At 42.3% G+C, this 26,125-nt stretch overlaps 1 protein-coding gene across 6 annotated transcripts in view; it reads left to right on the top strand.

The window, feature by feature from the left end:
* LOC121579517 (kelch-like protein 13) overlaps nucleotides 1–26,125 on the top strand; it is a 98,800-nt gene that overhangs the window by 20,962 nt on the left and 51,713 nt on the right. The window contains exons 2-3 of one of the 6 annotated variants that reach the window (XM_041894161.2): nucleotides 207–292; nucleotides 23,677–23,748. In XM_041894161.2, coding sequence (XP_041750095.2) covers nucleotides 228–292; nucleotides 23,677–23,748 — 137 coding nt within the window. In that variant the 5' untranslated portion in view covers nucleotides 207–227. Of the gene's footprint in view, nucleotides 1–206; nucleotides 293–12,290; nucleotides 12,759–23,676; nucleotides 23,749–26,125 lie in introns of those variants that run through there. The other 5 variants (XM_045224440.1, XM_045224439.1, XM_045224443.1 and 2 more) reach the window with 5 other exon arrangements.

Raw genomic sequence — 26,125 nt, 5'->3', positions numbered from 1 at the left:
ATAAAAAAAATGGTGTAAGTCAAGTCATTAAACCTCACATGAGAGATTAATCTTTAATTTTATCTCCACTTTTCTTACAAAAATGAGGGCAGTATATGTTAGAAATGTCTAAACGTAGATGATTTTGGTGGGCTTAATAGGTACACTTACCCTCCTTTGAAGAGCCTGGACATTATCATTAATGTATTGTTCGCCTGTTTTTCCAGGGGTGTGGTTTTGGCGAGGGCATGGAGCACCCTGTACACAGAGGGGAGACGATGTCCCTCGGACTGCACGACAGGTACTGTGCAATGTATGTCCAACTTTTTTTCTGCATCTATACACAATCAATCAACATTCCTCATCTTAGCCATTTCTGCTTTTCCCATGTTATGTGTGAACGTGTAACTTCAAAACACTTGCTTTTCAGCTCAACTCACTAAAGGACTTCAGCAACCCATTAGTAATCCTCTCTCATCTCTTAAGTAGTATGTGAAGTAGGCTTGGGCGATACCCCTGTATACGGTATAAACAGTATATTTCAATACCGTTTTTAAATGTTATTTTGTTGTTGGAGGCACTCCCGCCTCGCGGTGGTGCTTGCTCCGCCACTGCTTATAAGTTAAGTATAACTATAAGAAATCTAAGTTGTTAAATAAATTATATCCAGCTCAGGGCTCCAGCTATGCATTTGGATTGCTAACTGTCAAGATCAAGCTTCTTGGTTACAGCAGACTCGTTCAGGCCCCTCCTGGATCAAGATCCCTGTTGCCTCAATTGTTTAGTGCGTCCCCCCAAAATTATATTATTATTTATATATTTTTTAATGGCGCCCCTTGTGTGCACATTTGGTAATACCGTATACCCTGGTATGGTACAGAAACGGTATGACGGTATGAAAATGTGGATACCGGCCCAACCCTAATGTGAAGTTAGACTAACAACATGAAAAACATGTTATTCTCTTCCAGTTCTGTCAGGTTTGCTCTCTTTCTCAAATGTACAGAGATGGACATTTTAGTTTTAAACTATTTTTTTTCGTCTTTTGATTATTGGAATTACTACCTGTTACATAATATGCAATATTCCGTTTCTGTATTTAAACTGGAACATTCCTTTTAACTAACATTTCTAATTACGTCTTAAAGTGAGTCAAATACATGGACTAAGTAGGCAGTGTTCATGCAGCTCAGTGTGTGTGTGTGTGGGCTAACTTTGCTGTTGACTATGCTGTAGCAGTGATCAAGGTCGGGTTACAGCATGTATCCATGACTCAGTCCGTCAGAGGGCCGTCATTGTCCCCCTGTCGCTGGGTAAATGGGTACCTCTTTGGGCCTGTCTCCAGGCCCCTCTTTGGGACGTGTTGTTTTTCTAACAGGTGACTAATGCAACAAGCAGTGAGTGGGTTTTTATCCGCAAGCCAGTTACCATCGGCAACGCTAATGAAGTAGGAAATTGTGTGATTGTGGAGCGCCAGGGGAGATACTCACAACATCATGACAGTTGACCATTTTTTATCATAAATTATGCTGCTCTCTTAACTGTATTTTCTCTGTGTCCTCTCTGGCGCTGCGGTAGTGGCAGCGAGGCTACTCTAAGCCCCTGTCCTTTGTGCCTTTTTGTGTGTTGCTGCAGCTGTTCTGGGATTTTGTCTTCTCAGAGCACTTCATGAAGATTTTAGTGGATTGCCTCAACTTATGTTACAGATTCTACTCTAACTGCGTCAGTGCATGGTATATTAGAGGACGGTGAACTCTGACTACTGAAGTATACTGTTTAAAAAATAAATAACAGTAGCTGTTGTTACGTCTAACCTAATCCTGCCTCCAGTCATTTTCATTATCATAAACACAACAACAGATATTAAGGGCAGTGCTTCAGGCATGTAGATTTATTGTTTCCCTTTTGTAAAGTTTGTCTTTCCTTATTTATATTGTCTTCTTAAGCTAAGCAGTAGTTAGTCTGCTGGAACAGCATGTCCCTCTGCTGTCACGCAGCTAGCCGCCTCCTAACGAGCATCAAGAAAGTGGTTGCTAGGCAATGGCAGTCTTTGACCAGAGAGCATGCCTCTGGACTGTACTATGTGGTGTAGTGAAGCGAGAGGAAAGGCTACAAGCTGGTGGGGGGGTTGATGGCTTAATCAAATACACAGATTGCCAATTATTATTGACAACGACATAATGGGTTTGTCATCATTCCCCCTCCCAACCAACAGTAGTTTCAGCTCTATAGCATCACTATTTTTGAATGCTATGGTAATGAATAAATCATACACCAGCTTGTTAGCTCCATGACTGGGTTTTAGAGGGATATGTTGTGGGAGTTGAGGCGTTAAATTTCTCTTTTTCATGCTGTGCTGAGCAAAGTGTCTTTTGGATGTAAGTAGCATCACTCTAATGTACATTCTATGTCTTGATTGAGGTAGTAACAATGTACCAAAAAGGGGGAAACATTTCAGTGTATCACTTGGCAAGTTGATACTCCTGACGCCACAGTTTTTTGCCAGCAAACACTAGACTGCTGCAAACCTTCTATTGAGACGGACTGTTGACTCTTCTAGACGCTCTCTTAATAGCCAGCTCACGGGAAAGTGTGCCGTTGGCCAGGTTTGTTCCCCCATGTTCGCTAAGCTGTTTTTCACCAGCTTCCATCTGTTGCATTAATGCACGCCAATGGGCAAATCTACATCCTTATGCGGTGTTTCTGCTGCCCACATATGAACTTTCAAGGACCTAAATCCAGTGTCTATTCAACCCTGTAACACTGGGGTAAAAGTGTATTTTCTAAAGCAGACACTTCCTTCTGTCCTCAACCACATAAGGTGTGATGATGGGTGTTGTTAATTTGTCAGTTATTTTATGTAATGTGTTGCCCAGAATTGATCCCTGTGACCTAGCCTATGTCCGTATGCTTTATACTCTGACTGAGGCTGTCCAAAGTAGAGGCCTCTAGTAGTGATTATGCAGATGAGGCTAATCTCATCTCACTTGCGATGCAAATTTTGGTCAATTTTGCTATGGTTAAATTTGTTCCAAACCGTAGAATGACATGACCAACAGAAAATACTAGCGTGGAACCCAGTATTATCGGCATATTCAACAGCGTTTAAGAAATACATTACCTTCAACAGTGTTATCCTGTGATCGAAACGTTTTTGGGATTATTGGTGTCGTAAATATGTTGGCTAACGGGTTAGCAATTAGCATGTTTGACATTTCAGTGGAAATACTACTATTATCAGCTTTATGATAAGCGGTTAAGCTAAAAAAATACATCCCGTATTATCGGCATACAGTCCCCAATTATTGGCCACCTTACTATTTTGTTCAATTACAAGATATATCTATTTAATTTTGTTCAAAAAAGAGACACCAACCTTGTCTCCGAAGTGTTTACTAGATAGTTGACTAGTTGGCTAGCCTTCCGGTTGAAAAAAATAGACTTGCCCATCAACTTTTCATTGCGTAGCCTGGTGCGCCCTCCTCCTATAATTTACATCAAATAAAACTTTAATTTCAGTGATGTGCATTGACATAAACAGTGAAAACACTGTGTAGGAGTTTGTGTTGCAGAGATGCACTTGGAAAGTAAGGGAAGAAATATACAAGATGGGTTGAAAAAATATATACATTTAGACGTAACATTTTAGATGTAATAATTGCATATGAAAACAAAACAAACAATTAAATCTCAACCTCCATTAGCTATATTGTCACAGAAATCACAATAAAAATCCAGCTCCACCGCCACCTCTGGAGTGGGAACCAGTGCTGGCAGTAGTCATAGCACACACATGGCACCTCGGACCTACACTCCTGAGGGGAGCTTGCAGGCGGATCACAGCAGGTGGTGTCTTCTTTTATTTGAAAAACAAAAAACAATCAAATTGATTAACATAGTTTGCAAATATAGAAGTACTATAGCAACAATAGTAATTGATACAACTGAGAGAGAGAAAAACAAACAGATTATGAAGTACCTGAGTGTGTTGCCGTGGGTGGCCTGGCAGAGGTGGCCGGTGGAGCTTTTCTCTTCCTTTTCTGTGCTGCAGTTGAGAGAAAAGGTAGTGTTGGACAGAGCATGTTTCATGAAAACCATTTTCAACTTTTTTACATCAATACCTCTGGAGGAAGCTGCAGAAGTTTTGGAGGAGGTGGACATGCCTTATGGGCTGGTGCTATGGACTGTAGATATGTAAAGAGAGATTTTTATTTTTTAAACACAGCAGTTTTATAAAACACAACAAACAGTATACTTTTTTTCCCCCCTTATAATTTAACGTTTACCTGTGGAGGTGGCTGTATTCGAATTGCAGGGGGCAGGGACACCAGAAGAGGCTGCTATGGTGGCGTGACCAGGGGAGGTGGAGGAGGCAGTTGGTCCAGAGGAGGCCGCTTCGGTGGTGACAGACAGGGGGGCTGGTGTGCATCGTCGTGGTGGTGGACAAAACTGCTGACGATGGCTTGGAGGAGCTGGTGTTTGTAATGGTGGGGTTGAGCACCATGTAGGAGTAGTCAAAATGTCTGAGGTCTCCAGCTATCTTGGAGAAATCAGCCTTTAAAGGGCCAAAGTATGCCACGTCCTGTGGCTGCAGGAAACAAAGAAGTATAACACCCTCCCTTAGTGCCTCCGCGAGCACCTCCGGGTCCATGTGGCTCTTGTGCCCATCGAAGAGGAGAAGGAGAGGGCGCTCCTTCACTGCATGCTTAACGAAGTGCTGAAACCACTTCCTGAACAGGTCCCTGTCAATGTAGCCACTGTTAGACGTCCATATAAGGCTTGGGGGGGCCTCCCAGTGTGTAGTGGCCGCTGGGGAAACAATTGCGGTAGATGATAAACGGGGGGACGTCCTCCCCAGCTGCGTTGAAGCAGGCCAGCACTGTGGTGTGCTCCTTGGTCCCCGGAGCCTGCTGGTACAGGGTAGCCTGCTCTGGTCGCAAGTTAACCCACACTCATCGCAGTTCAAATCGAATCCAATTTTATTTTCCACATGCGCCGAATACAACAGGTGTAGACATTACCGTGAAATGCTTACTTACAGCCCTTAACCAACAATGCATTAATTTTTTTATATAAAAGTAAAATAAAAAACAACAAAAAAGTGTTGAGAAAAAAATAGCAGAAGTAAAATAAAATAACAGTAGGGAGGCTATATACAGGGGGGTACCGGTGCAGAGTCAATGTGCGGGGGCACCGGCTAGTTGAGGTAATATGTACATGTGGGTAGAGTTAAAGTGACACTGCATAAATAATTAACAGAGTAGCTGCAGCGTAAAAAGATGGGGTGGGGGTGGGGGGGCAGTGCAAATATTCTGGGTAGCCATGATTAGCTGTTCAGGAGTCTTATGGCTTGGGGGTAGAAGCTGTTGAGAAGCCTTTTGAACCTAGACTTGGCGCTCCGGTATCACTTGCCGTGCGGTAGCAGAGAGAACAGTCTATGACTAGGGTGGCTGGAGTCTTGGACAATTTTGAGGGCCTTCCTCTGACACCGCCTGGTATAGAGGTCTTGGATGGCAGGAAGCTTGGCCCCAGTTATGTACTGGGCCATACGCACTACCCTCTGTAGTGCCTTGCGGTCGGAGGCCGAGCAGTTGCCATACCAGGCGGTGATGCAACGAGTCAGGATGCTCTCGATGGTGCAGCTGTAGAACTTTTTGAGGATCTGAGGACCCATGCCAAATCTTTTCAGTCTCCTGTGGGGGAATAGGCTTTGTCGTACCCTCTTCACGACTGTCTTGGTGTGTTTGGACCATGATAGTTTGTTAGTGATGTGGACACCAAAGAACTTGAAGCTCTCAACCTGTTTCACTACAGCCCCGTCGATGAGAATGGGGGCGTGCTCAGTCCTCTTTTTTTCCTTGTAGTCCACAATCATCTCCTTTGTCTTGGTCACGTTGAGGGAGAGGTTGTTATCCTGGCACCACACGGCCAGGTCTCTGACCTCCTCCCTATAGGCAGTCTCATCGTTGTCGGTGATCAGGCCTACCACTGTTGTGTCGTCGGCAAACTTAATGATGGTGTTGGAGTCGTGCCTGGCCATGCAGTCATGGGTGAACAGGGAGTACAGGAGGGGACTGAGCACGCACCCCTGAGGGGCCCCCGTGTTGAGGATCAGCGTGGCAGATGTGTTGTTACCTACCCTTACCACCTGGGGGCGGCCCGTCAGGAAGTCCAGGATCCAGTTGCAGAGGGAGGTGTTTAGTCCCAGGATCCTTTAGCTTAGTGATGAGCTTTGAGGGCACTATGGTGTTGAATGCTGCGCTGTAGTCAATTAATAGCATTCTCATCACTAAGTGTTCCTCTTGTCCAGGTGGGAAAGGGCAGTGTGGAGTGCAATAGAGATTGCATAATCTGTGGATATGTTGGGGTGGTATGCAAATTGGAGTGGGTCTAGGGTTTCTGGGATAATGGTGTTGATGTGAGCCATGACCAGCCTCTCAAAGCACTTCATGGCTACAGACGTCAGTGCTACGGGTCAGTAGTCATTTAGGCAGGTTATCTTAGTGTCCTTGGGCACGGGGACTATGGTGGTCTGCTTGAAACATGTTGGTATTACAGATTCAGTCAGGGACAAGTTGAAAATGTCAGTGAAGACACTTGCCAGTTGGTCAGCACATGCTCGGAGTACACGTCCTTGTAATCTGTCTGGCCCTGCGGCCTTGTGAATGTTGACCTGCTTAAAAGTATTACTCACATCGGCTACGGAGAGCGTGATCACATAGTCATCCTGAACAGCTGGTGCTCTCATGCATGCTTCAGTGTTGCTTACCTCGACGCGAGCATAGAAGTGGTTTAGCTCCTCTGGTAGGCTTGTGTCACTGGGCAGCTCGCGGCTGTGCTTCCCTTTGTAGTCTGTAATAGTTTTCAAGCCCTGCCACATCCGACGAGCGTCAGAGCCAGTGTAGTACAATTCAATCTTAGTGACTGTTTGCCTGTTTGATGGTTTGTCGAAGGGCATAGCGGGATTTCTTATAAGTGTCCGGGTTAGAGTCCCGCTCCTTGAAAGCGGCAGCTCTACACTTTAGCTCAGTGCGGATGTTGCCTGTAATCCATGGCTTCTGGTTGGGGTATGTACGTACAGTCACTGTGGGGACGACGTCATCGATGCACTTATTGATGAAGCCAGTGACTGATGTGGTGAACTTCTCAATGCTATCTGAAGAATCCCAGAACATGTTCCAGTCTGTGCTAGCAAAACAGTCTGTAGCTTAGCATCTGTGTCATCTGACCACTTTTTTTATTAACCGAGTCACTGGTGCTTCCTGCTTTAGATTTTGCTTATAAGCAGGAATCAGGAGGATAGAGTCATGGTCAGATTTGCCAAAAGGAGGGCGAGGGAGAGCTTTGTACGCGTCTCTGTGTGTGGAGTAAAGGTGGTCTAGAGTTTTTTATCCTCTGGTTGCACATTTAACATGCTGGTAGAAATTAGGTAAAACGCATTTAAGTTTCCCTGCATTAAAGTTATAGATTTGTCTTGGTTTCTCCCTCAACCCACTCTCCTCCAAGTGCTTCTCATAAGAAGTGAAGAAGGTGTCCATCGTAGTACTGTAAGCTAGCAACATTAGCAAATCCGTTAGCTATATTTCAGGGGTTAAAAGTTGGATGTTAAATGATGTGTGGTCTGTCGCGCAGTCGAATTTTACAATAAACAGTGTGTCCCACAAAATGTTTATATATTACTTTTTTAAAATATAAATTGTAAAGACAATCGGTGGTCAGCTAGCTAGAAGGGTGTATTTAGTCGCAAAACTATTTTCCAGTCCATTTCAATTTTGAGCTCGGGGTGATTTGGTCCTCCAACCGCTGGTGTCCGAAGTTATGGGGTGTCCGATGTTGGGGGAAAATTAGCAATGCATGGGTACAAGGAATGGACATTTTTAATTAAACATGTGACAATAGCAAGCCTATCGTCTCATATTATTGAACATGCAACTACTGTACCGCAGTCAATCAATGTAATATATAATTTTCAAACATTTGCGAAAATGGGATTCACGGGAAAACGCTGTTCTAAAAGACGCACCTGATGCGAGCCGTTTCATGTGACAGAGATGAAGATATCCGTTAAGAAACGTAGTAAGAGGGAAAAAGTAAATATGCCACAACTAGGATGAGTTGTTAATATGACTAGGATTGTGCCTTTGGCTTCTGGACAACGAAAGAAAGTTGATATGAAAACCAGTAGAACAGGAGAGAAATGCTGTGAAACCTTTTTGGTTGCTAGTTCGTGTTAGTTGCTTCGTGCTGCTCCTCTCTCCCCCATTGCTCCCTGCAGCCTGCGTCTGTGAGTAACCTAGCAACGAGTCTCCGCTCATTCTTGCTCGTGGCTCACTGACTAGAGACAGCCATTAGTTGACGTAAGAAAGCTACTTTCTAACTCAATAAACTCCCTCACTGTACATTACTGTTTTCGGCTAAATCATAATTCCAGTCGACTCCTGTTTTATGACTAACGAGAATTTTGGAATTCTGACACCAATTTAATTATGCAAATTAACCTGATAAGCATGACTGGTCAAATTTATTTTAGACGACTAACGGTTAACCGTTAACATCCCTACATCCCACTTAAAATATATTTAAGACAGATAAATCTCATTGACCGTTAATGTGAAAGGTAAAACAATCAGTGAAACACTAACCAGTTAAGCCTAATACTAGTACCAGTACTATTTTACTACTCCATAGCTTGTTTTATTTGGGCCTAGCCAGAGTTTGTATTGTTTGGCTAAAAGTGGATCATGACAAAAAAGACGGAGATGTTCCAAAACAGAGAATGTGAGAAGGCATTCATAGTGTGTTCCTGGGGTAGAGGTAGGCTCATTTAGCTTGGTTCTATGCTTCCTGCTGCTGCACCCCTCAGCAGACCTCCTCAGTCTTCAGCACCTGCTGGGCCTCTGCTTTCATCACCCGATCCCTCTGATGCCAGGCTAACGCCCCTTTTCTGCTTTCACTACCTCACAGTCTTTGAGATTTTCTACGCTGGGTGAGTTTCTCTCAACTAGCACTTTCAGCAGAATTATTTCTCACCCCAGAAATGCTTTGATAATGACAAATGCAGGATATTTTCTGATCAATGACGTTTAGGGCCTTTGCTTTAGTTTTTTACATGGTTCTTCTCAGTTGGATCTATCCAAATGTAGACAGCAGAGTGTTGTTGTTGAGGGAGAGAGATTCTAAATCACTTATAACTGACATTTTGGTTTTTCAGCTTTTGATCAATTTGATCTGCTGTGCTCTCTGGTCGCTGCACTTTGGTGTCATCAATGTTTTTTCATTCCTGTGACAGCTGGATAGACTGTCAGATGAGATTAACCCATTTGGCTGTTGGTAGAGCATGGCGCTTGTAACGACCATGGTTGTGGGTTCGATTCCCACTGGGGACCAGTAGAAAAAATGTATGCACTCACTACTGTAAGTCGCTCTGGATAAGAGTGTCTGCTAAATGACTAAAATGTAAAAGATGGGATGAGGAACCACACTGTGTGGTGGTGACAGCATGTGCAACCAGCTGCTTGAGGGTGTGTATGGTATTTAGACGGGCACAGTTCCCTCTGCATCCAGTAGATGGTATACGTTTGTCTGTTCTGGAGTCAGAATCTTGAGGGTCGTCTTGTCTGTTCCTCTGATGCTCATACAGGCGTGTACACACACCTACTGAACAGTACAAATGTCTGACAAAGGCAAGGTGCACAAAAAGCAATGCAAAACAATCTTATGGACAAGCAAGTGTGTGGATGGTCAACACTTCCTTTAATATGGTGTATGTGTTCTTTTTAGTTCAGTGTGTTCCTGCTAGAACAGTGATGGGGTGCGTGGTATAGTGAGACTCTGAGAGAGTACAGCAGTGTTCCAGCTCCAGCACCGTGAGGGCGTGTTCCTGCCTTTTGGCCTGTCTTCCAGGGCTGTTGGGTTGGGGTGTCTGCAGAGCTCAGGAGTCTGCCGCTCGCTCTCTCTCGCACGCTCTCTCGCTCGGCGGCCCTAATCGCCTCTGAAAGAAGCCCACAGATCGATGCTCATCATGGCTCTGATAAATGCAGCCATTGTCAGGCTTTACTCTAATAGCTGAGTTTGGTTATGGAGGATTAGGCTATCAGTGCTGCCTCCTCCCCTCGTTGTTCCCAGCCTGTCTTGTGCTTTATAATGCTGCTCAGTTGTGGCTTGCAGGGCAGAAGTCAAACAATTGCTTTGTGGTGGTAATAATACATTTTACATTTTTACATTTTAGTCTTAGTCTTATCCAGAGCGATTTACAGTTAGTGAGTGCATACATTTTTCATACTGGGGAATGATGCAGTTTCTTCAATAGATGTTCGGATGACATTCTGTTTTTGAAAAAAGGTATACGTTTCGTGATGAAACATTACAATGATTGTGAAATTGCATTGGCCTAATTAACTTAGTCCTAAATGTAGAGTTGCACATTTAAAAAGACTATCTGGTGTCATGACAGACCCAGTACCATGTTTAGATGTTTGCCCTCTCCTCTCCAATTGGATGTAGGTATGCATCTAAATAAAGAGTTACATCTTAAGCACCCTAGATACAGGCTGTAGTGCAGTTCACTATAACCTGCACACAGAGCTCAGTTTTCTGATCCAGAGGCAGGCTTGGTGTGTTTGTTCGCTCTCTGTTATTAATTGGTTTGTGTATGGAGACAGTGCAGGTAAGAATGAACATAGTCAACCATGCTTTGGCTCAGCACCATCCCCACTCATCTAACAAAAGGCTTTTTAATCCCCTGGTTTCCTTTGTCTGTGCACCCATAAAAAGATTCTCCCTGCCATCCTTTGAAACCACAGACCGAGACCGAGCACATGACCACCCTGCCTGACAGACCTGGCTGTGTCGTCTGTTGAATGAACTCCACAGTGAATAAGTGGCCCAAGATGGGACATGGCTCCTGTGAAAATACCTGCAGTGGTTCTTCTTGTGATATTCTCCCTAGTTATGGGACAAGATAGTAAGTCAACCTAGAGGGAGGAGTTAAGGGCAGGTTGGAGGACATTCCCTAAAGTTATAGAGTGAGAAAACAGGAGAGGAGTGACAATAGGGGTCCCAGCTTGGTTGAGGCTGGACACAGCTCCAAGGGGTCATTTTTCACGACGATGTGAGTAGAAGAGATTTGAGAAGTGTGTTGAAACAAAGGGCTAAAGAGAGGGCTTGCCAAAAGGAAGTAGCACACAGGACATGACATTGCTTTAGACTTCTTGACAGGGCTTTCAGAGCTCTTTGGACAAGAGGAACTGTAATCGTGGAAATGAGCTGCACGGCGCTCTATTCTTGGTTTTATTTTGCTCTAAGCACTTGGGTGGATGTTGATCTGAGGAGGTTGAGGAGAGGCGTTTTAGTGTTCCATCTTGATCAGCTGGCTGCCTCGGGCAAGGCCAAGGTTGACTGCACACTCTGTGTTCCTGTGCGTGATAATTCCCACGTACCGCATAAAAAAAACATCGCATTTTAACTCTGCTGATGGTTTTCTCACAAAAATGTTTGCGTTATATAGCGAGTGTGCCCACTCTTGTATTGGCACGTGTGTTCTAGCCAACAGCGCTATCTGTGCGCTGTTGGCTAGAGCCCACCTTTAGCTTTCATGATGACATTATTATGGACAAAAGAGAGAGATTATTTTTATTTGTCAAACGGCAGTGAAGCATCGATTATCATGTCACCAGAATAAGACCCTCAATATTTATTGGAAAGCTCATCACCTTGCACTTTCACCACCCTGTGAAGTTAATCATCATTTATTTAATTTGTAGCCTAATAAACTGCATGCTTTCCCGACGAGTCGTAGTGGGAGGACAACATATTTCATCGCGTGACTCCAAGTTTACTTCGTTATGATGGTTATTATATAAATATTTGCGCATTAAAGCATTTTCACTGACATTTCTCGCATAATTAATTTTACCGACACAAAAAGATCCCATCTTGTCTAGCGTATTTTGTTTTGTCAACATTTGGAAAGTTTACCACATTTTTTGTTGTTTCCATCAGGCCTGTCATGACATGTTTTATCTGATATGTACTTTACTCGCATAAAAAGCTTGGCTGGAAACCTGGTTTCGGTAGATGTTTTGTTACTAGTTATAAATTGATGATGTAAAGCTTAATAGATTTAATGGATTTCTCGAAGAAATTGGTGGTTAGAAATTCCAAATGTTATTTATTTCCTTTTTATATCCCAGTATAAACTAGTGGTATGTTAGGCACTGCTCCATGAGGGTGGGGAGATGCTAGCTGTTTTTTTCATTCCTTTCTCTACTCCTCCCTCCCTCTACTCCTCCCTCCACCTCTCCCTATAACAAGCCCAGCACTGCAGTCGCCGCTCCTTTAACAAGGTGTCACTGTTGTTGAGCTGCTGGGCTAGAGTCGACACAGCCTCAAAGGGTGACAGGACGGGAGAGCTTTTCCCCTTCTGACAGGAGATGACTGTGAGCTGGCCTAGTAGGCACAGGAGATCCGATCCATTGGCTTCTTCTCACTGCTGCCACTAGTGTCATAAGCCTGTGTGTAGCCTGCACTGCTGCTGCCTGTACCACTCTACTGCTGTAGTTGCTGCTCTCCCTCCCTCTGATCCGGATGGGCAGAGTGGGATGGAAGCCCTCGCTGGAAGCCTGTTCGTGGAAATGCTCTTTGCCGTTGTTAGCGCTGTAGCTCCGTGCTGGTGACAACAAAATGCCGTTAAAATGGAAAAGCGGTTCTCCTGTCAGCTGGAAATTCCCAGTGCCAGTTCTTAAGACATCCAGGTCCTCGCCGCTCTCTCCTGCCTACATGTGAGTAAAGACAAACATGGCAATCACAGCATAATAAATAGCCCTTTATTATACACCGCATGCTATGGTGGTGGTGGTGTATTTTCTGCTTTCTTTTTCAGTTTAGTTGTGGTGTATTATTTTTGGGTACGTAGAGTCCCCTTCTCCCTTTGCAGCCTAATTGGGCAGAATATGATGGGCGCATTGTTGTGTGTCGAGAGCGGTCGATTTAATACCCTCCTTTGTGCCTGGCCAGCTAGCGGAATGCTGTTCTCTAGAGCAGTGTGGCTCATTATCCATGGCCGTGGCCCATTAGATTTTTGGGGGGGCCAGGACCACATCCACTGCCCCGCCGCCCTCCTTGGGGCTGTGTTTATCCGCCTGCAAAAACTGCTGGCCGCCACAGCAAGCTTGGGAGGAGGCTACATGCCTTTGTCAGGGCGTCTGGCGCACCCTGGTTAAGGAGTTATTGATGTCTGCTGCTGCTCTGGAGTGAGGAAGGGCAGAATAGGGAGGCTGCATCCAAGCTCTCCCCATCCTGTCTCCCCCTCCTCTCTCCCCCTCCTGTCTCCCCATTCCGTCTCCCCCTTCCGTGTGAGAGAAGCCCCCCTATCATGTCCTCTGCCAGTCACCCTGCTAGGCTCGCTGAACATAAATGGTGGGGATCAGGTTATCTCCTCACTAGTGAACAGTAACCTGGTTTAATCTGGCTTGGAGAACTGGCATCCTCAGGAGCAAAGACTATATCAGTGCTGCCAATCCTGGCTAGTGTCAAGTGAAAACTAACATCGGTACATTGCTTCGTACTTCAGGCTAGATTGAAAGGCTTATGGTTGTTGATGAATGTGTGTGATTTTTGGCTTCATTATATCAAAATATTTCTAATGGAAATTCAGGCTCTGTTTATAGTTCTTTATAGCAAGAACAATTGAGATTGTCTCAATATGCTTTACCATACAGTAGATGGATAATTTCTATTAGATATTGAAAGGTGCATTCTGTATCTATCATTGCTGCTTATTACCATAAAATGTCTCAATTCTGAATACATGACTAACAAAGCACATCATATGATTTAACCTTCCCTTTCTATAACCAGAGAAATGCCTTCGGAGTGGATGCATACTGTACCTTTTGTTTAAATTTCAGTTGTCCATGCCCTATTTGAGTAAACTCCCTTAAGCATCGCAGACACATGGAATGTATGAATTTTCCCATCCACACAATTACATTAATGTATAGAACACTGAGAAATTCCCACAGTACCCAAAATTCTGAGTATACCTTCAGTGATATAGTGTTCAGTGTTTGAGGTAAATGGCATGGCAGGTAAATCTGTAAAATAAAAATGTATTGAGTCTAAATGTGCACAGTTTTACAGTCACATGAATTCTCTTTCTGAGATATGTTCAGGCTAATCTTTCCAGAACATAAATGCACTCTCACGTGCACTGACTCGAGACTAAACCAAAATGACAGCATTCGAAAGAATTCCTTTTCAATCACAGTCAATTTCAAAATGTTATTCAAGAAACTTTGCCCATAACTGTGTCAGTAAATTTTCCTAAATTGATTTGAATTGAGATGGACTTGACCACAGTCCTGATGGGGTGCTGCTTATAAGCTTAAATTAAGCTGGAGCCACCAATTTTCACATGAGAGTTAGGTTCTCAATCATCTTTAAAGTACAGGCCTAGGCTAGAGCTATAAACCAACATATTTTATCATTGCATATAGCTTTTTGTCTCTTCCGTTAGGACATTAAAATAGCTTTTCCCCTGTAAAAATGACAAACAAAAAGAGAGTGGAACTGTAACATTTAAGACTGAGCCAAGCTCTGCCCGACCCAGCTGCTATTTTGACTTTTATACGTTGTGTGATGTGTTTTTAGATGGCCAGATGTGATGTTAGCCCTCTGATTATAGGTTCCTCTGTGGTTCCTCCATATAGCCTACTGTAAGGAGCGGAATGGCCTCCATCTGTGTGCGTAGCTTCTCCCCTTTCACTAGATATGGCCGTTTTCAACATGGGGAGAGCAGCATGTGGGGATGTCTGTATGCTAACATCTAACCAGGGATCCAGGGATAGGGTGGTATTTTAGGAAGAGCTAGTGTGTATTAACGTGTGATTGTGTGTTAGCTGGAGATTATTATGGAAACTCGTCTGTGTGTTCGTCTGCAGTGATCCCACTCAGGCCTAAATATAGCCTCTGCCTGTGGTGCAGATGTCATGCTTGGGAGGAATGGCAAAGGTGCACTGCCCGGAAGACCCATGAAATAACTGGAAGTTCAATGGGGATTCAAGACGTTTATCCTTGTTGCAATGCAAAGCCCTTAACAGTTAATTTCATCTATGCCTCAAGGACACTGGTAAAACCAGCAATGATATTCAGCTGTTTATGCTTGCACTATGTAATCATTCTTAAACATTTCCCCATCTGTGTTCCTCAGCTAATATCCGTAGGATTGTTCGGCCTGTGTTAACCACTGAAAGACAAGGCCATAGGGCAAATTAGTATAGGCTGTACGATCTGCTCAGGAAATGATATCATAGGCCTAACTTTTCATTACTAGGCCTAATTATAAGGTGATTGACAACAAATTAAAAGGAAGTGGATATTTTTTCATGGTGTATGGAGAAGCACAACACCCTGATTTCCTGGTTAGGAAAAAGCCCTGTATAATAGCATCTTAGGGAAAATAATTATTTAAGAAAAATAATAAATAAACTCCAGGCCACTTTTGAACATCTAAAACTAGATAGAAAGTATGTAGAAATTATAATGGACCTATATATTTCCAAATAACTGCCCTTTTTCTGGCCCACGCATCGATTTTGACAAACAAAACGGTCCACAAAAAATCTGTGCGGCCCTCCTTTGAATTTCGAAATCCCGATGTGGCCATCAAGCCAAAAGGTATGCACACTCCTGATCTAAAGGCATCTTACTCTATAATCTTACGTTATTGTCACTCCACAAAGACACAATAGTTGACAATACAAAATACAGATTTTAAAAACAACTAAAATAGCTACAGTTTTGAGACACTAAATGCAGTCATAGTCAAAACATGGTAAAGTATTTCCTTTGGCTTATCTACAATACATGACATCATCTATACATTATTGGTATCAGTTATTATACATTAGGTCATCTATACACATGTATGCATAAACAAAAACGGAAGTACAGAAGATGGAAGGACATTTAGGCACAAAGAAAGTTCAGGCTTTGGTGTAGGCATTTACATTATTGTTACCTGATAAAATGTCACACAGTTTCTTATTTTCATCTAGAACGTAAACATTTTCATTATGGCTGGACAGTTGACGAAAATAAAGTGCATCCCTAATTCCGTTGTATAATCCACAGTAAAGCAAGGCATGAGCTTCTGTCTCTGTCTCCATCATTACAAAAATAACAGTGTGTATCTAGCCTGGCAGGTACAGCAATGCCATCAATACCATAGGACCCCCCAGTCCACCGTGATAGGCAGCTACATTTCACCTGGTTTGACCTGTTTGATTGTCCAATGTTTTCCACAACACTCCAATACTCAGTAAGCCTACATGTTCTGTGCCCCTGCTTGTCGATTCAGCACGGTTATACAATGAGGACAGCACATCCTCAAAAACCCAATCTAAATGTGATTACACAATACTCAGGATCTTCAACACAATAATAATAATGCGTGAAAGGTTTTCTTAAAATGTCAGAGTCCTTGCTCTCTCCCCCAGACAGTGTTTTCTGATGAATCATACCTCTGTTTTCACAAAATGGCCACAATTAACCTTTGCTACAGAAATGAATAGAAAGTTGGCTAAAGTGAGAATTTCTTATCTATGTGAATGGATGTAGGCCTTTGCAGGTGGAGGAGATTGGAGAGGATGGGATTTTATTAGTGTTGGTAAGTCTCTTAATAGAATTGACCTTTACGAGAAAGAAGTGAATGTTGTCAAACGCGTGCAGCGCTGTCTGCCACTGAGACAGTCAGTGGAGAATAGGTGCTGCTGTGTGTTTTGTGTGGCTGCTGCTCATAAACTGGACTCACCCCAAGGTTTATTTATGTTCCACACCGCTCAGATAGGATGGCAGCTCTGTGTCTGCATTAGCATATCTTTCTTCCTGACTTTTAAAATTATAAAAGCAAAAATCTGCTGATAATACTGCTGGATAAATGCTGGAGGTCTTAAAGTGTTTCACAGTAAGCGCATTTGGTGCATGATTTGGTGACTCATATTGCGTGACTGGAAACCTTCGGAAGTCTGTTCTCCTTCATATCAGAAATGTCCATTTTCTTGGCATAATCTTTCTCAATAGATGCTCACAAACCACGGCTCATCTTCACACATATTGCATGTAGTGAAATAATATAGCAGGTGATGATACCAGAGGGTTGCATGATCAATCAAACGGTGTTTGTAGCTGCTATATCGTCTTAACAATGGAGTTTGCAGTCTAAATAAACCCTCCTATTAGTAAGAATGTCTGCTGTTTATATTACATCATAGCTGCTTTGTCTAAGTGAACATTCGGAGCGACTTCAAAGCTAGTATTGTAATGCACGTAACATTTCCTGTAAGTGAATCAATGTTGTTTTTCTCTTCATTCGAGTGCTTGGTGCTTTCTTTGCATATGGATACAAACACTAACAGCCGTCAACCATTTATTCTCTTCTAGTCAGCAACGTCCTGGTTTCAAAGGTGGTTGGATGAAAAAAGTTAAAAGACACCTTTCGGTTTGATCTGGCCGCTCCCTCAAAGCTTAATTAAGAGGCGAGCGTCAGCTCCCAACAAAGTTAAAAGGGATGTTGGGTAATCAAAGATGGGATGTGCTAAGTTCAGCCCCTCAGTGAATGTCATTCGCAGGGAGCAGAAGGTCTGGCGCAACATGAAATCACATCACAGCTGCTCCGCACACCAGTACCTGGAACACGCTGTAGTTCATCATTATGAATGATTGAAAAAAATATGTTATGTTAATTCTCTATTTTGAGGATTGTGTTGCTCGTTTCTCATACTTGTCTGAAACAATGTTTTATAAAGCGGTGCAATGTCTGCCTCTGTAACGTAGATACAGTAGAGGAGAACTGAGCTTATTTGGGTTTCCCAAATGTGTTACAAGGGTCTTTTTCCCTCCTTTGGGGTATTGTTGGACTGGAAGTCATTTATATGGCATAGGATGGCACAGGCAGGGTTTAATTGTTGGCATTTTCCATCATGAGGTGCAGCCCAGGAAGCAAATGGTATCATTTGTTTTTTCCTGTAAAGCACATTACGTTGCATTCCATGTCTGAAATGTGCTGTATAAAAGCTTGATTTGATTTCAGCCTGTTTTGGTGTTTGGGGGAATGCATGCTCAAACTATACCATTGTAAAAGTCAACTTGCAGGTTTGGTTGGAGCAGTATGCTGCATAGTATCGAGCCATTTAATTATACTGATAACCACCTCCCTAGGGGAGACAATTAGCTCTCTTTTGTTGGTGTTTGTGGTGGTAGTGGTGGTGTGTTTCTTTGTTGCAGTATTGTGTCTCTTTTTATATTCTAAGGCCCTATTCCCACTAAGAGATATGAAGGAGAGTCTGAGGAGCAGATTGCCGAAAGAGATTTCTACTTTTAAACTCACATTACATCCTTACCTTACCTTTCATTGTGGCTGGCAACGCGACATTCTTGGTCAGCAGCTCTAATTGACCGTAAATATCACAGTAGCCACTAGCCAGTAAGCACAAACTATTCAACAATGACAGAAACGTTTCTTCTAAAACATAATACACTAAGCTATTGAATAATGCAACCAAACCATATTCCACTCTTGAATAATGCAATAATTCACTAGCATGTGCAGACAATTAAAAGGTTTAGTTTCTCATCTGTAGGCTACTCTCAGTACACTTTAGCTTCAAAATAAAAGCACAGAGTTGCTAAAAGCATGTCTTCATCAAGTAACGTTATCCTATCAAAAATGAACGATTGACCCTCATATAAATGTAAAAGTACATTAGGTCTACCTTACAACATTACAAACCAGGCTTAATTTTTATCAATATCAAGCAAATCATTACATGTGGTAAGTTTCACGTTTTAATGTCACGTGCACAAGTACAGTGAAATGACTTTCTTGCAAGCTCTAAACCCAACGATGCAGTAGTCAATATCAATGTAGTAAAAATAACATAAGGTAGAACAAAAACATGAGAAATAGAAATAAGAACACAAGAAAGTAAGTATGCTATATACACAGGGTCATTTCCAGTACCATATTTACAATATGCAGGGATACTGGAGTGATAGAGGTAGATATGTATAAGGGTAAGGTGACTAGGCATCAGAGATATGATACAGAGTAGCAGCAGCGTATTTGATGAATGTGTGTGTGTGTGTGTGTGTGTGTGTGTGTGTGTGTTTGTGTGGAGTCAGTATAAATGTGTGTGCATGTTATGTGTGAGTGTGTGTGTGTGTGTGTGTGTGTGTGTGTGTGTGTGTGAGCAAATGAAGTGTGTGTTGGAGTGCGTGAGTGTGTAGGGTCCTGTGAGTGTGCATAGAGACTAGTGCTGAGCGATAAGTGCTTTTTGAGGTTGTTTTGGTTCGGTTAAAAAATAAAAAACGAAATGCACAGTGCATTATGTGGGTTGAATGCTGTAACAACACAGAATAAAACAATTAATAAAAGTCCCATGATGGTAGTGGCTGTCCATTACTGTTTATCAATTATTAACCATCATTTATTCACTTAAATAAAATATTTCAGTTGTTGTGTATATTATATTTGTTTTATTTGATGACTATTATTTCATTCCAAGTCATCATCTCATCTCTATAGAGCTGCTGCCTATGCTGTCTGAGAAAATCACTATTTTGTAGTTCTTCAAAGTAAATAAGGCATACTTTTATGACTGCTGTATACCAACTATCAATCACTTAGGTCATGTATTTTCAGGTAGAGATACCTGGCGAAGCAACAGCTGATCTCTATATCACCTCACGATCGTGCATTCTTCTCTCTTCCGAAACACAGACCGGTCAAGTAGATGCGCAATGGATTATGGTCATTGTAGTTAATTACCACGTTTTATGCACTAAACTACGTAGAATATTGGCCAGTTGGAAAGTACAACTCCCTAGTACATCGCACAGTTAAAGCTGGATCTGATTTATCTCTCGAGAAACTGTGTGATGTGCGCATTGAGCTCACTCCCCCCCACCACTAAAAAACCCAAAATGGAATTCAAATAATTGAACTGAAGTTGGTCAATTAGTAAAGGAAAAAAAAGAAAGAAAATCCTACAGTTTGGTTAATCGCTCAGCACTAGGCAACAGTTGACCAGACTGAAGAACAGACTAATATGGGCTTCCAAATAAAACAGCTCGTTGCAGTGAATTCACTTAAAAAATTGTGACCGAAAACGTGGGTATAAGTGCATTCACTGCAACGAGCTGATTGATATGGAAGCTCATACCCGCCATAAAAAAGATAAAATGCCTTATGATTTGTCAACGTGCACAATTAGTCTGTGCTTCAGTCTGCCTACTGATAACAACCTCATCTGCAGGTAGCCTAGAGAAGCCTATGCGTTCTGGGCCCGGCAAGGGGAAACGTAACATCATTTTTGAATAGCCTAAGCTATGTATTTATAGCCTAAAATAGGCAATTATTTTGATTTATATTCAAACTTCGTGGTATATTCAAACTTCACACTCCAAACTCCACTATGGCCAAGACCAAAGAGCTGTCAAAGGACACCAGCAACAAAATTGTAGACCTGCACCAGGCTGGGAAGACTGAATCTGCAATAGGTAAGCAGCTTGGTTTGAAGAAATCAACTGTGGGAGCAATTATTAGGAAATGGAAGACATACAAGACCACTGATAATCTCCCTCGATCTGGGGCTCCATGCAAGATCTCACCCAGTGGGGTCAAAATGATCACAAGAACGGTGAGCAAAAATCCCAGAACCACACGGGAGGACCTAGTGAATGACCTGCAGAGAGCTGGGACCAAAGTAACAAAGCCTACCATCAGTAACACACTACGCCGCCAGGGACTCAAATCCTGCAGTGCCAGACGTGTCCCGCTGCTTAAGCCAGTACATGTCCAGGCCCGTCTGAAGTTTGCTAGAGTGCATTTGGAAGATCCAGAAGAGGATTGGGAGAATGTCATATGGTCAGATGAAACCAAAATAGAACTTTTTGGTAAAAACTCAACTCGTCGTGTTTGGAGGACAAGGAATGCTGAGTTGCATCCAAAGAACACCATACCTACTGTGAAGCATGGGGGTGGAAACATCATGCTTTGGGGCTGTTTTTCTGCAAAGGGACCAGGACGACTGATCTGTGTAAAGGAAAGAATGAATGGGGCCATGTATCGTGAGATTTTGAGTGAAAACCTCCTTCCATCAGCAAGGGCATTGAAGATGAAACGTGGCTGGGTCTTTCAGCATGACAATGATCCCAAACACACCGCCCGGGCAACGAAGGAGTGGCTTCGTAAGAAGCATTTCAAGGTCCTGGAGTGGCCTAGCCAGTCTCCAGATCTCAAACCCATAGAAAATCTTTGGAGGGAGTTGAAAGTCCGTGTTGCCCAGCCCAAAACATCACTGCTCTAGAGGAGATCTGCATGGAGGAATGGGCCAAAATACCAGCAACAGTGTGTGAAAACCTTGTGAAGACTTACAGAAAACGTTTGACCTGTGTCATTGCCAACAAAGGGTATATAACAAAGTATTGAGAAACTTTTGTTATTGACCAAATACTTATTTTCCACCATAATTTGCAAATAAATTCATTAAAAATCCTACAATGTGATTTTCTGGAGAAAAAAAATCTCAATTTGTCTGTCATAGTTGACGTGTACATATGATGACAATTACAGGCGCCTCTCATCTTTTTAAGTGGGAGAACTTGCACAATTGGTGGCTGACTAAATACTTTTTTTCCCCCACTGTACACGATGCAACCCTGCAATGCAGCAAGCTCAGCCCTGTTTGTTTCATTGTCCAATCAAAATTGTCTCTTTGTGTAAAGGGTTTTCATGTTTTCATCCTCTGTAGGGCCAGGAGTTTTTCCAGGAGTTTTTTTTTTTTACCATATGAACTGATTAGATAAAAAATCTAGTCCTATCATAGCCCATATAAAACTTTTTTTACAGTGATTTATTACTATGTCATACGCTACAACTAGGGTCCGGAGATGGTTAGGTTAGCCTACTACCAGACCAGGAAAACTCTGGTGCCCCAGGAAAACAATTACCCACACACCACTCTGGGACCTGTGGTGCCACCTCTGAAATCACCACACAATGTTACAAATGAAAAAACATATCCTATTTGTATGATCTACATTTGACATGTTTTTGGTGGGGATGGGCTTCCATAGTTGTACGTGGCTCAGTGCAGCTGGCAGCGACAATTTCAGAATATAACAGGCTGTACAATTTCAGGTAAAAACTCAATAAAACAAGGCTCAAATATTAGGAAAATGTCTAAACATTTAAGCTGGTTCAAAAACATTGCTCTGCTATTACCATTTATACTGTAGGAGTGTTGGCTCAACGAGACAATTCTGTTTACACAGCCCTGCTTCAAGGGTGGCAACTGTTGGGCGAGTGTCGAGATGTAGCAAGTACTCATGTTTACATTTGAGTAATATGTGTAGCTGACAGTATTTTTACGAAAAGTGTAGTAAGTGTGAAGAGGCGCTTAATTCTAATGATTGTCTCAGTTTGATGAATGAGCGTCTGTCAAATATTTTTATTTCCTCATTGTAGATTGAGATTTCCATTAAGTAATTAGATAGTTTGACAACATTCTGTTTCCCTGCCATTGTTCATGTAGATTTCGTTTTAATCCAATACCTCCCCACTTGTATAAATGAATCCCTCAAACGGATGTGTTAATGAGAGGAAATAGACACTGTTCACATCTCCCATTTGATTAAAGGTGTGCTGCTCTTAAAGGCCCAGTGCAGCCAAAAATGAGATTGTCCTGTGTTTTATATATACAGTATTTCCACACTGAGGTTTTGGATATTTCCTATTTTTCACTAGTGTGCGGGTTTCCATCTTTCTAAGCACACTATGAGGTTAGAATAATACTGTGAAATTGTGAAAATGATGATAATGCCCTTTTAATGTAAGAGCTTTTTGAAAAGACCTTTTTTGGTGGGACGGAGTTTTGACCTGCCTGGTGACATCACCAGGCGGTAAATTAGTTAATAGATCAATAAGAAAGAGAGTTCCAAACCTCTCTGCCAATAACAGCTAGTTTTCAGTTTCCCTCTCCCCACTCCCAGACAGTCCAAGCAGAATTCTTGCTTGAGAAATTGCTCTTGTAAGAAGCTATTTTTGTTTCTTTTTGATCATTTTAATTGAAAACAATCATAGTAAGGTACTTAATTGTTACCCAGAAATGATTAGATATTGAAATAAAAACATCTGCATTGGGCCTTTAAGATGCAAGTTTTCATTATAGTCATCATCCAATTTACAAAAGCAATTAAGACGCATCGCACGCCTACCCCCCATCCAATGTAATTAATTATTCCCTGATGTATTTCTAAGAAATGGTTCACGGTCTCCATTCAAGCGTATGATTCTTGCCATGTTCAAGCATCTTATTAATAAAAAAGAAAACTGCCATCCACTACCCACATACGCAGCAGAAGATTTGATATAGGCCTAACTGACTTTGGTGTGTTTATTTGTGTGAAATATACTGTTGTGTGTAGCCTAGTCTGTGCATTTCTGTGTCACATACGGATGTGTTTGTAGCATAGCGCGTCTGTGTGTGTGTTTGGTGTTTTCACTGTAAATCTGCTGTTCATGGATGAAACTTCAGATGACTTCTCTGTTTGTTTGTTTTGTGCTGTTGGTTAGTGTATCTGAGGTTTTTTTATGACTGGGGTGCTCTAGATGTTGTTCTCTTTGTTTCGTTCCGGCAGCCACCAACACTCCTTTGTGGTTTGGACAACCCACTCTCTCCTCGCTGCCTCTCCGACTTACCACCTGACAGGGTAAATGTACCAGTATGATGTGTGTCAGTGTGATTGTTCCCGCTCCTGTAGACATGAATACTCCTCCGCATCTAGTTGTGGTGGTGTTGACCCTGAACAACTGCTATCTAGAGCCCACTAGGCCATCCAGCTCCACCTCCCTGTAGAAACATACCTGATAGTATCAACTGACCCCCTGACTGTCTCATCTAGTTCCATTCCTTGGAGACTCAGCAGTCCTGGATGATCATCATATTGTGTGTTTAACACAGCATTTCCCAAACTAGGAGTCGCGTCCCCATGTGGGATCGCCTGATTTGAAAATGGTCACGGGAGAAACCCTGAAATAAAATAAATAAAATGTGTAGAATTGCACTAAATTAACTTTAAAACATAAAGAATTTCTGTCCGCTGTCAAGAGGAGCTGGGGGGCGGGGGTTTCACTTATCGCATCTGCATGCTGCTTGTTGCGTTCTCCCTGGTGCACTCGTTCTGAATAGTATAATTTAATCTGTTCAAAACAGTGGCAGCTTGTGCAGTAGTGGTCATTCGACTTTTGACATGCAAAAGAGAAATAGGTGTATTTATGCTGTTGTTCAAATGCACAAATCGCTTTATATATCTTCTCAAAGAAACTACCGGTAGTTCGAAAACTTGGCATCATATTTCTGTCATGCTGCTTTATTGACAACTCCAACCACCTCGCGCCACTGCTGTCAAAACTACTGTTAGACTTTCATATCCCAAATTTAAAAAAGTAAACATTGGCTGTTGATTACATTGGGGTCGTATTAAAAAATATATATATATATATCAAAATGGGGTCGCGGGCCAAAGAAGATTTGGAACCCATGGTTTAACATAACTTATAGCATGTGTTGTAGCTAAATATGGACTGGTTTTTCTTAGTTTTGTGGTGGTAGCCTAGATCTATAAATAGTATTTCCTTTATGTTGGCCTAAATGTCAATTTCATTTTTCATTGTAAGTTTGATTTATTTTTGCATTACCTGGTTTTTACAAGCCGTGTGATGAGAATGAGATTCATAATTATTCTTCCCAGTCTCTCTCGGTCTGATTATTTCAGCCGTGCCTCTCTTTTGAAGTAGAAACCATTGAATCATTATTTAATGCAAAAAGGATTTGATGAGAAGGAGGCCGAAAAGATGTCTTCAGCCCACACAAACAACTGCCCCATTTCTGAAAGAAGTGCATGTCTGCGCTTTCTTTCCCAGTGAGCCTGAATGCATCTGACTGAATAGTTACAACATTAAAGCAGCATTAAACCTGTTCTGCTTCAGGAATTCTCAGGGCAGCTGTATGCTCCATTGTGATTACGAGTGTGGAGACATTTTGGCCATGATGTACAGGTAACAGCCAAAATAATGGACACGAGTAAATGGGGATACAAAGTATAAAGCAGGTGCTTCCACACAGGTGTTGTTCCTGAGTTAATTAAGCAATTAACATCCCATCATGCTTAGGGTCATGTGTAAGAAATGGTGGGCAGGCCCTTATTTTGGCTACCATGGCAATGCCCCCCCGTAGGATAACAATGCCCCCATTCACAGGGCACGAGTGGTCAATGAATGGTTTGATGAGCATGAAATTGATGTAAACCATATGCATAGCTGTCTGTCACCAGATCTCAACCCAATTGATCACTTATGGGAGATTCTGGAGAGGCGCCTGAGACAGCGTTTTCCATCAACAAAACACCAAATGATGGAATTTCATGTGGATGAATGGTGTCGCATTCCTCCAACAGAGTTCCAGACACTTGTAGAATCTATGCCAAGGTGCATTGAAGCTGTGCTGGCCCAACGCCCTATTAAGACACTTTATGTTGGTGTTTCCTTTATTTTGGCAGTAACCTGTGTCTGTGGTCCTGTTCCTTATCTGAGATAACAGCTTTACAGAGAGAGCTCCTCTTCCTCAGAAGTCCTGAAGTTAATATGACCCTCATGGTCAGTTAGGGGCCGTGCCTTAATAACCAGTGGAAAACACTGGTCTCCAGTAATTATAGGCCTAATTAAAGTTGCTGTAGTTAACGAGATGTTGCGTTGGTGTTGCATAGAGCAGTAGTTCCCAATCTGTGGGACGGGACCCACTTGTAGGTCAAGGCAGGTGTCCAGGTGGGTCGCGGGATGCATTTTTTGTGCATAAAAATAATGTATGTTTGCCCACTGACAAAGACATGATCAGTCTATAATTTTAATGGTAGGTTTATTTGAACAGTGAGAGACAGAATAACAACAAAATAATCCAGAAAAACGCATGTAAAAAATTTTATAAATTGATTTGCATTTTAATGAGGGAAATAAGTATTTGACCCCTCTGCAAAACATGACTTAGTACTTGGTGGCAAAACCCTTGTTGGCAATCACAGAGGTCAGACA

This window comes from Coregonus clupeaformis, chromosome 13 (genome assembly GCF_020615455.1).
Source record: "Coregonus clupeaformis isolate EN_2021a chromosome 13, ASM2061545v1, whole genome shotgun sequence".
Taxonomy (NCBI): Eukaryota; Metazoa; Chordata; class Actinopteri; order Salmoniformes; family Salmonidae; genus Coregonus; species Coregonus clupeaformis.
This window is presented reverse-complemented; position numbering and strand designations above follow the sequence as displayed.